The following is a 12,016-nucleotide window of genomic DNA, read 5'->3' on the forward strand; positions in this document are numbered from 1 at the left end:
AGACTTAAGTTTCAATTGGTTCAGTCATGAATGAATGTGAAAGCAAGGAGGTTAGTTATTCTGATATCAACAGTAAAACTGAAAGTTTGTCTCTAATCAATACCAACTGACCGCTTTAGTGGGTTATAAAGAAAAGAGTTGCTGAATCACGGGAATATACAATGATTGCTGCAGTAAGGTCTTCTCATGAGGAATTTTGATATGAATATAAGCTTTGCTTCAATAAAAGTCTGCTATCTGTAGTACAATGTTTTCAGGAAATTATTAAAACTTGCAGAATGCTGTTTATAAAACTGGTGCATTTGCATCTGCTTGAGGGTTTTCTATGGGACATTTTAAATAGAGAACAATTATTACTACGCTAACATTAATAAAGCCTTTTTATAGTTGATGGAAATAGTCAATAAATGGGATATACAGATTTTTTTAATTTGGGATATGCAGATTTCATTAACAACACGCTCAAGAGATGACTAGTATAGAAATTAGGAGGGTGGTAACATGATCGGCTTTAGTTTTTTAGAACTTCCTATTTCTTTTATGGCTTTCTATTCTTTTCCCCTCCTTATTCTAGCTTCAGCATGGAATTCTTCCTTATCACTTTATTAGTGGAAAAAAAAAAAGAACAGAGGGAGAGATTATGAAGTCATTGGCAAGGTGCTTTGGGAAATATATTATGAGATCTTGGGAAAAACAATTTAGCCAACAACACGGTACCTATCTTATACTCTCCATACTGTGGCCTTCAATATAGTCAGTGGAAATTACTTATGTGGGTTTCTTACATCCCTGCTGTGTAAAGATGCAAACTTTTATATAAACACTCATATTTAATCTCCGAGGTTTGGGATATCTCAAAATGAGATTCAGCTGATATGTGAGTTGTATTACGACCTGGTATACGAACCCCCCATGGTATCTTTTGTAGCAATAGGGTGAAAACCCTAGTGCCTTGGACAACTTCCAAATAGTGTAATCATGTTTCCCACTTGCCTAATATTTCCTCTGCTATTCCAACTAGACTGAGTATTCTCTCTCTCTCACTCTCCTCTCTCCTCTCCTCTCTCCTCCTCTCTCTCTCTCTCTCCTCTCTCTCTCCTCTCTCTCTCTCTCTCTCTCTCTCTCTCATCCTCTCCTCCTCTCTCCCTCTCTCCTCTCTCTCTCCTCTCTCCTCTCTCTCTCCTCTCTCTCTCTCTCTCCTCTCTCTCTCTCTCTCCTCTCTCTCTCTCTCTCTCTCTCTCTCCTCTCTCTCTCCTCTCTCTCTCTCTCTCTCTCTCTCTCTTCTCTCCTCTCTCTCTCTCTCTCTCCCTCTCTCTCTCCTCTCTCTCTCTCTCTCGTCTCTCTCTCTCCTCTCTCTCTCTCTCTCTCCCTCTCTCTCTCCTCTCTCTCTCTTCCTCTCTCCTCTCTCTCTCTCTCTCTCTCTCCTCTCTCTCTCTCTCTCCTCTCTTTCTCTCTCTCTCTCTCTCCTCTCTCTCTCTCTCTCTGTCTCTGTCTCTCTCTCTCTCTCTCTCTCTCTCTCTCTCTCTCTCTCTCTCTCCTCTCTCTCTCTCTCTCTCTCTCTCTCTCTCTCTCTCTCTCTCTCTCTCTTACATAGAATATAGTTAGGTGATACTTTGTAAGTAAAAGTAACTGCACTTAGTACAGGTTGTAAACTTGACAGTGAAGGGAATACATTACTTGTAATCGGGATATAAATTTTTTAGTATCCCTCTACCTGAAAGACCTTATTTGAAAAACATAAAACCCTAATATTAGTCATACTTTAATATCATTCCCCCCTTTTTAAGAGGATTAGGTAAGCTGGATAATGAATCTATACTTTAGAGATAATTCTTAAATTTTGAATTCATTAGAACATGAAAATAAACATTCTGAAGGTGTGTGTGTGTGTGTGTGTGTGTGTGTGTGTGTGTGTTTTGTGTATTTTACTCTGGAGGGAGGAACAGAGTATACCTACAAATTCCTATTGAAAATATTATAGTAGGTTTAAAAGCAAATTCTTGGTAGGTGATTTAAGAAATATAATGTAAATTTCTGATAAAGTTTGTTAATCATCAATGCTATCAAAAATGGGGTTTTGATGCCCTTCTACTATGGAATATTAGCTATTAGTTAGAGATGACCATGATATGAGCTAATTGGTGTTGCAATGAAATGAAGATGGTTTCTGCACCTGTCAGTTGGAAGTCATCACCTGTTCCACTGTGACAGTTGGCCTGGTCATCATCACATTCATCCACTGGATTCCCATTAGGAGTGGTTGGTCCAGCTGTAGGTGCTGAAATAAGACCCAAGGGTTATGATCTGATATGCTAAAATGTGTCTTTCAGCCTATAACAGTTCAACTTGCCAATATCTGGAAAGAAAACTCTAGTCTGGTGATTAATATAAGATATATCTTGTTTTTTTCCTACTTGGTTCTTTCTCTAAAGGCATCATGGAATGCTTTGAGTATTCAATCTATATCTGTACTAAGTTAGCAAATAGGAATTGGATCAGTTGTATTCTCTATAGACATCTCTTTATTACAGAGGCCTTCAGTTCTTACATAGGAATTAAGAACATCAAGGAGACATATTTTGACTGATTTTTTTCCTGATTAATTTTTGAGGTGCTGGAGAAATTCTTGTCATGACTCCATTCACATAATTCACATTTATAAATTTATTCAATACTCAACATAATTTTCCTTTTCCCAAATGGCTTCCAATTAACTCTATTTTTCTCCTAAAGAATTTATGAAGTTTTTCCTAAGAAAGCCTTTTCACATATTTGATAATAATACACAATCTTTCTATTTGGACCAGGTACCCAGGTACATAAGAGGAGTCATCTTAATGTATTTTGGAATCATTTTTGGGGGCTAATTTCCACAGAAACTACATTTCAAGGTTGGTAGGTATCCTCATATCTTTGAGTTTGCAGTTGAAAGGTAGCTAGCAAGCAAAAATTCCTTTAAATTTAGTTCAGTACATTTTCCCCCCAGCCTGTTATTCATTTTTTCAGTCTGTTTAATATTTTACAGTTTTCAGTATTACATTTCACTTTACAAGACTTGAGATATTGTACATTTTCATTGAAGTTTGAAAGCCAGACAAGCTGTAGCCAAAGGGGGTGGGGAGGGGATCTGTTCTCTCACAGCTTCTGGCCAGTGGAAATGTTCTGGTAACTGCTGCCTTCCCAATAAAATCTGACACTGTTTGTTATTGTGATTAAGTACTTTGCAGAGTAATGACAAATGGAGTTAAGCTCCAGCTTCCTCCAATCTCCAAACATATACACAACAATTTCGCTCACTTAACATCCAACCAACATTACGGAGCTCTCATTATGTGCAAGGCTCTATGCTAGGAACTCAGGGGGATTGAAAGATGAAAAGGCCTGGTTCCTATCCATAAGAAAAGATAAAATATAGATAATGCATACACTATTTACCGCTTCATTTCAAGCCATGTTCTTCTCTAGGGTATCATTGAGTCAATATAATCAACACAGGAAAGCCCTTGATAATCCCAGATTTCCATGATGCTATCCTACTGTGTTAGAACTGCTGCCATTAAATACTTTAGACACTGTTTATCCTTCTCTCTAGTTTATGTCAACATCCTGGCTCTCATAAATGCTCATAGTGAGTTGGTTCCAATTCTGATGGAGAAGAACTCCCTTGGTTGTATTAAGACCTCATGAGGAAATAGAAGATTAAATTATTTACCACCTGACCAAATGCAGCCATGGACCATTCGCCTATTCTTTTGCATGAATTTGGTTTTCTCTCAAAGATTAAAGTTAGGGACAAAGCTTATATTACTCTGCTATTCTCTGAGTTAAGAGTATATAGCTGGTGCTAAACAAATGCTTATGACTGATTTACAGGAAACAAGATCTTCTAATTTACATGGGTTTCAGTTAAACTAGTAAACATTGAGTGAGTTGGGTTTGAATTGACATGAGCAAGACTTGATTTCTCTAAGTCTCAGTTTCCTTCTCCATAAATGAGCAAGATGAATTAATCTTAGGGTCAAGGACAGTCTAAGAGTCTGTTTTCAAGTGCCTACTATATGTAAGGTAGCATGCATAAAGATGAAACAAATACAATCTCCATAAAACACTTAGAATCTAATAGGGGGCTTATGACATGTACCAAAATATTTCTGCTACAAGGAAAAAAAATACCAGAGATATAGACATGGAGCTGTAAGAAATGTGAGCAGAGAATTATTACCTTCCCTGAATGGCAGGGGTAGCAATGGGCTGGGGTGTTGTTCATGGTTAAAGAGGTTCAATGACATCAGAAGGATGGTGCCTTGGCTTGCAAGTAAATTGGATTTAAGTGAGGTAGGACTGTGCAAAGTCATCAGGAGTCTAGTGGCAAGATATAGATCAGGACTACTGGCAATGGCCCCAGATACAGTGAGAGACCTTGACTTTTTAAGCTAAAAGTCTTCCTCAGGTCTCACTTTGTCTAAGGCAACACCTATTCAGCAGTTAAATGCTAGGGAAGAATTGAAGCAAAAGAGCCTAGTTTGCCTTCATAGTAAAATCAATATGCAAGAAAAAGAGAAGAACAAGGCAGTATAGGGGAAGGCTCTATGTGCTAACAATTTTGATTTTTCTTTTTTCTTTCTTTTTGTCTCAATGTCTTTATATGTAATAATATCTTTGTGTGCACATATATGCAAATATAAATACTCACAATACACATGTATGTAGACATATGGCTATCTATGTATATATACACATGGATATACACACATAGATGACATATGTAGTGTACATAGATACATATATTCATAGAAAGGATTTTAGAAGTTCATCGAATCCAACTCTCCCATTTTATAGATGAGGAATCTGAGGCGCTAAAGTGAATTTTCCTGTCTTGTGAGTTCTTGGAACTTCAATAGCAAATCCTATGACCAACATACTCTACTACTTCATGCTGGAAAACTACCATTCAATTCAATCTTTCCATCCATTGCATTCACCTCAATTTCCAAATCATTTTTCCTTTCCAGAATCAGGGATAAAGAGTTATATCATAACAGCAGAACCACTTACTCAGTGAACTCTATTCCTTATTACTTTTGGTGTATAAGTCCACCTACAATCCAATTTGCCTAATCCTAGCATATTCTCAAACTTACAAAACCTGTATTCTAGCTAAAATTCCTTAAATATAGTTAACTGAGATCTGTGTTGAAAGCATTAAAAGATAATACAGTGGCCTGGGGTGATGCTACGAATATAGAAACATAGCTACAATGTTAAAAAGGGAGATAATGGACTTGTTTTAAATAAATCCATAGAAAAGTTGCTATGAATTATTCAGTAGCAGTGAATTGATGAAACCAAGCACATGTATATTTTTATGGTCTTTAATTTGCCCAGGAATGTAATTATATTTGATTAGCTCAAGATCCAAATACTTTTGGAAACCAAAAGAAAGAAGTATTTTTTAAAAAGGCATTCTTCAGGAATAGTCCGAGTATAGGTTTAATAGTTTAATGTCTGGTTGCTGACATGTTAGTATTAGTCATAATAAACAGAAATGTTAGCAAAAACCATTCTCAGTTAATTTTGAGTTAAACTTTTGAGTTTATGATTTAATCAGTCTTGAGGTGACTATAGTTGGACTGTGCATAGATTTAAAAGTCATAGAGTAGTTAAATGAACCAACTAATACTTATACAGCAAGAAACCATCATTCTACTTTGCAACATTTTCATCAGAAATCATTGTATTTTAGTAGTATAAATGATGCTATTACATAGCCTTTATCTTAACTTTGCTTGGCCCCACTGTGTCTCCCAAGTGATAAAAATAATAATAATAACAGATACATACAGCATCTTTATAAAGATGAAAGGTTTACATCTTCATATGTATTTTTCTATGAGAACCAAAAAACTCAGAGTTGTAAAAGACCTGAGAAGTTACTGCACTTGACCAAGAACTCCTTTGACAATATTCCCAATCACTGTTTATTCACTGATAATTCATTGCCTAATCCTAATTTAATTCTGTGTGAAAGCTTCCAGAGACAAGAAAGAGCCTACTGCACAGAAGGCATCTCATCCTATTTCTGGATAGTATTCAGTGTCAGGGAATTCTCTTTAATGCTGAGTTAAAATATGTTTCTCTGTAATTCTACCCACTGTCCTTAGTTCTCTTTTTTAGAATAGATAGAACAAGTTTAATCCCTCTTCCAAGTGACAGTCTTTTAAATACCAAAGACAACGATAATGGATTCCCTAAGTATGTTCTTCTTTAGGCTAAACATCTCCAGTATCTTCAACCAATCTTCATGTGTTATGGATTCTAGTTTTCTTCAACATTGTCATTCTAGTTACTCTTTTCTGGACCTCTTCCAACTAGCCAGTGCTTTTCCTAAATGGAATATAATATTCCATAAATGATACAACTAGAGTAGAGCACGATTGTAAAATCCTTCACCTCCTTCTGAATATCCTTTCTGCTTCTCCAGATGCAGCCCAAGATAACTTATTAACATTTTTGATTGCTCTGTTGTACTAGGGACTCAAGCTGAGCTCAGAGTCTACTCTAACCTTTTCAAATTAAGTAATTATCTTCTAAATATATCACCACATAGCCAATTAGATTGTAAGCTTCTTGAGAACAATATATCATATAGATAGAATTTGGTGTCTTTGAGACAGTGTCTCCTTGTACACAATAGGTACTCCCATTTAATAATTTGTTCTGACAATAGGAGAGTCATTCTATTATTAATCAATGAATAAACATTTACTAAGTATTTATTATGTGTCAGGCATTATACTAGACTATCAAGAAATTCCTTTTTAAAGAATTACATTTTATTTTATTTTCAAATCATTTGCACCTTTTCTCCTTCCCACCTTCCCTCTTCCTTCCCAATGAGAAAGAAAAAAATATAGACCCCTGTCATATTTAAAACATGTTATTATATATAGTATATGTGTTATATGGACATACAACATACATACAGATATATAAAACATAACATGTTTGTTGTTAAACAAAATAAAACAAATTTTCACATTGGCCATGTCCAAAAAATGTTGTGATCTATAAGATGAGCCTGATATCTTTCTTTCAGGAAGTGGGGAACTTATTTCATCCTAGCTTCACCGGAGTTGAAGATGATTAGTATGTGACTCAGAGTTCCCAAGTTTTTCAAAGTTGTTTGTCTTTATGATATTGTTAATATATAAATTACTGTCATGATCCTTCTCACCTTATTCTACATCAATTCATATAAACCTTTTCAGTTTTCTCTGAAACTATCTTTAAAGTTTTCTTCCTTTTATTTTAGTGGGACCATCGAAAATTTGTGCCACAAATGAACATGATATAAGATAATTGAAAAGCATGGGAACCCTGGATCTAAAAAAGGCCTAAAATAGAGCTTAATATCCATTTTATGAGGTATAGGGGTGGAGCACAGTATTTCTGAACACTGAATTGATAAAGATTAATGAGAGAAAAATGTTTTCAAAGTGTAGAAAACCACAACACATGAGAGATTATTAAGGGAAAAGCCTTCCCATATAATTCCATTGTTATAATTATAATGTTATAATTATAGATAACTCTGGTAGCATTCTAGTGGATGAATGGCTTTCTTGGACTTTTGTACAGAAATGGCTGTCACAGAAATATAGCAGCGCCATCACTCTTTGATGAGAAAAGGTGGTGATTGGTGTAAGCTCCAGTGGGAACACATGAAAACATGAAAAGGAAAAAACAAACCCAACCAAGCAGAACTCTCTGAAAAATGTAGTTCATTACCTTCCACTTCACAACCCAGCAGCTCCATTCTTAGCCCTAGTCCTCCATGAGTGGCTCTCTCCGGATAGATCCTGATGAATCGGGTGGACAGAGGAGGAAAAGTTCGAAGCTCAGGTGTATCATAGTTGTTGTTACCCTCAAAGGACTGTGAAATATGAAAAAGATGATTTATTAGGACAATGCTCCCTATGAACAAAGAACATGTCTCCCTGTCCCCTCCCAACCCCTTTCATCCTAAGTCTCTATTATTTAAATTAAGAAGGAGCTGTATTGTCTTAAGGAATATACAGATGCCATTTTTAAAAGAAGAAGGGACAAATAGGTAAACTTTTGCTAAAAAGCAAAATTATTTTCCTTCAATGAGGTTATGCCAGAATCTAAGGATTTAATAAGACAAGTTTCTAAATGATTCTCTAATGTGTGATTTGATGGAGTAATATTTTTACCACTTTCTGAAGGGGGAAAAAGATGTGTGTGTGTGTGTGTGTGTGTGTGTGTGTGTGTGTGTGTGTGTGTGTGTGTGTGTGAAGTCAACTGAGAAGAACTTGCCAGTTTTTTACAAGCTTATCATAAATATATAATTTAATTAAATATGACTGTTTGACTTTCTCCAAATGAGTGAAGTCCTAGTCTGGGAAAAAAAACAAAAAAACAAAAAACAAACACTAGTCTTCTCAAAGAGATAGAAATTACATTCCAGGAGTTGGAACTGGTCAATTTTATCCAACAAAATTGCTTTTTATTCCAGAACTGCCTACCCATTGAAAGGGGTATTTATTTAAGAAATGACTACCCACTTCAGCCATTTGAAGATAAAAGATTTCCTCATCTTAGGGAAAGTAGCAAGTGACCCAACTGGCAACATTTTCAACTACATATTATGAAGAAATCACAACATGAATCTGAATTTCCTTTGAAGTGGATTCCTAACAACTGGATATCTTTGAGAAATAATGCATTGGGACACAGGCATCCTCTATTTCTGAGTCAGCACCTTCATTACCCCATCCTCACTAACAGCAAGGGAAAATTAGAATAATATGTTTTTAAATTAGAGAGAACTTTTAGCTTAACCTCCCCCCCCATTATGGGAAATGAGGACCAAAGATGTTAAGTGATTGATAAGATCACATCTCATCAAATATAAAATTCCTGAAGCTTTATCTCATTTGAAAGTACCAAATCTGATCAATAGGTCAGAATGCAATGCTTTCTAGTACAAGAGCTGCACCTTTCTAAAGAATGGCTTTTGACTTGCTTGGTAAATGGCCACTACATTACTAGTAGCCTAGAGTGTCACCATATCATGTTAAATCCCAATAATCTCACTAAGAAATTATAAATAAAATAAAGCTACTGGTCATCTGGGAGGGACAGGAAATGAGTATAAGAGACCATACAAGTCACAGAAAGAGGTAGTTGTAAACACTGCCTCTGCGCTGGCCATCTTCCTCCTAGAATCTTGCCCTTGGAAACGTTCTAGTTTTAAAAAGGTAAGCTTGCCCAGAATTAGGCCTGCTCCATTTTTAGCCATCTCTAAACCATGCTGCTGTATACTTGCCCATTTTCCCTCCCTCCAGCTCTCCCTTATGTATTGTTTCTTCTCATTAAAATGTCAGCTTCTTGAGGGCAAGGGCTGTTTTGCTTACTTGTATTTGTATTGCCAGCCCTTTTCACAGTGGGCATATCTCATTTAATAGTGCTCTGTCTGCCTAGCTGTCTGATTGACACATAGTATGCATTTAATAATGCTCTGTCTGCCTGTATCTATGAGCTATATATCAAAAACCTGCAAAGAGAAGGTACTAGTAATCTAAAAATATTCTGGGCAATTCCTAAATTTCCCAACATTTCAAAAATAGTGGATATGATATTAATGAACCTGTATTCCTCAGACAAAACTGAAAAATTCATAGGTAATGGGTTTTTAACTCTCACTATTATTAGGCTCTAATTAATTTGTTGTCAGTAAGGAGCTAATTATCCCAAAGATTATATTATTACATAGAAATGCTTTGTATACATTAACATAACTCCAAAGAACCCGGGAACAAAGCATATGAAGAGCCATCCATATCTACAGAATTCCAGACAGACTTGATAATGGTCTTAATAGAAGCATGAAATAATGAAAACTGAATTACTGAGATGTTGGTGCTGAATACAGATGAAGAGTAGACCATAAGAGGCATGTGGAATCAGGATGAATCGCTGTCCTTGGTGATGTAGGTCTATCTATATGGCAATGGATTTTGAGTATGCTTTTTGAGCAAAGGAATTGTTTTTTTTTTTTTTTTTTGAAGGAGAGGAACCCCTCTTCTCTCTGTTCAGAAGATCTAAAGGCTGCGGCTTTCTCATCACATGATTGTACTAGCTGGGATTTAAAACTCTGAAAAGGAGCCCAAACTCTTGGACCTTTAGGAGTGGCATTCCAGGTAGTTCTCCCATATTTGAGGGTATTTCATTGTTCTTATAAAAATTTAAACAGAAAAAAATTACTGATTTCTTTTCCCTACTAAAAGTTTCTTTTGGTTGGGGATGGTTTTTAAGAATTACTGTGATAAGAGCTATAGAAACAATTTAGAATTTTTTTATATTTTTAGGCTGTTATAGGAAGATAATGATGTTGGTTGAGCTCATGTTTAAGAAAAAACAACCAATCTTAAAACATTTTTTGTTTTGTTTTGTTTGTTAAAGATGAAAAGTGTGAGGATTCTTGATGAATCCTCCTCTCAATTTGCTGTGTAGGCTGATAGCTTCAAACTTGATTGCAAATGCTTGGATGAGATAACAAAGGCCAAAGAAGCATATGATGCATCATATAAAAAGCATATGGTGATTTGTTTCCCCCCCACCCCCTCTCTTCTAGAACTGTGGTGTTGAAGAACGTGTCAAAACAACACACACTTTATTCAAAGAGCAGCTATGTGAAGCTGTTGATTTACACCATATTCACACTTTGCAATGAAGTCACAACTAGCAGGGCTGTGAATAATGATTGGTTTTAAGCTATTTCCTGATGTTTATTTATTTAAAAAATTTTTTGTGAAAATTAAAAATAAGAGTTAATAATTGTCATTTATAAGTGCTTTGAAGTTTCCTGAGTTCTATATAAGTATCATCTTGCTCTTGTCTACATAAATTCTTTACTTGGCTATATTATTAATTATAATATCAAATATTATAATTATAATCAAATATTAATTATAATAGTAAAAACATTATTTATAAAACAAAGCAAAAAACCCCAACCAAAACAAATAAGACAAAAATTGAAGTTCCATGGATATGATTATGTCCATTTCAGGAAACTGAGACTCTGAGACTCCAAGAGGTTAAATGGACCTCTTAATGTCATAGGTTTAGAGTTGGAAAGGCCTTTGAAGTCATCTAGTCCAATTATTTATGTGTATATATATATATATATATATATATATATATATATATATGTACATATATATGCAGAGAGATACAGACAGATAGAAACACATACACAGAGACAGAGAGGAGGAAGAGACAGAGACAAAGAAAGATACACAGAGAGACCAAGAATAAAGGAGAGAAGAGACAGAGAGACAGAAAGAGAAAGGGATAGGGAGGGAGGGAGAGAGAGAAAGAGAGAGAGAGAGATAGATACAGAGACAGAGACAGAGAGAGAGAGAAGAGGAGAGACAGAGAGAGAGAGAGAGAGAGAGAGAGAGAGAGGAGAAAGAGAGAGAGAGAGAGAGAGAGAGAGAGAGAGAGAGGAGAGAGAGAGAGAGAGAGAGAGAGGGAGAAACAGAGACAGAGGGAGAAACAGAGACAGAGGGAGAAACAGAGACAGAGACAGAGAGAGCAGGACAGATGAGGAACTCAGAGAAAGAACTTGTACAAAGTCACATGGTAACAGCAGAACTGAAATTTAAATCAGGTAAGGTCACATCTCTAGCAAGTCTCAAGTGGGAACTTAACAGAGATCTTGCTCACTCCAAGTCTAGAATTTTGTCTGCTATTTCATACTTTTGGGGAAAGGAAGGGCATGAAAACAAGAGAGAGAATTAAGGAGGGAGAGGCAGAAGGAGAGGGAAAAAAGGGAGTAAAGGAGAGGGAAAAAATGGAGTAAAGGAGAGAAGAGAACTCAAGAAAAGAAAGGAGGGAAGGGGAAGGAGAAGGGCAAAGAAAAGGGAGGAAAGTCAGAAGAAAAGGGAGAGGGAGAGAAGGAAGGAGAAGAGAGAAAGAGACAGAGAAG

At 35.9% G+C, this 12,016-nt stretch overlaps 1 protein-coding gene across 5 annotated transcripts in view; it reads right to left on the reverse strand.

The window, feature by feature from the left end:
* Positions 1 to 12,016, reverse strand: part of NRP1 (neuropilin 1) — a 173,993-nt gene that overhangs the window by 26,297 nt on the left and 135,680 nt on the right. For 2 of the 5 annotated variants that reach the window (XM_074267074.1, XM_074267073.1), the window contains exons 10-11: positions 7,789 to 7,933; positions 2,195 to 2,278 (exon numbers count right to left, since the gene is read on the reverse strand). In XM_074267074.1, coding sequence (XP_074123175.1) covers positions 2,195 to 2,278; positions 7,789 to 7,933 — 229 coding nt within the window. Of the gene's footprint in view, positions 1 to 2,173; positions 2,279 to 7,788; positions 7,934 to 12,016 lie in introns of all 5 variants that reach the window. The other 3 variants (XM_074267072.1, XM_074267071.1, XM_074267075.1) reach the window with 2 other exon arrangements.

Source organism: Sminthopsis crassicaudata, chromosome 5 (assembly GCF_048593235.1).
Source record: "Sminthopsis crassicaudata isolate SCR6 chromosome 5, ASM4859323v1, whole genome shotgun sequence".
Classification (NCBI taxonomy): Eukaryota; Metazoa; Chordata; class Mammalia; order Dasyuromorphia; family Dasyuridae; genus Sminthopsis; species Sminthopsis crassicaudata.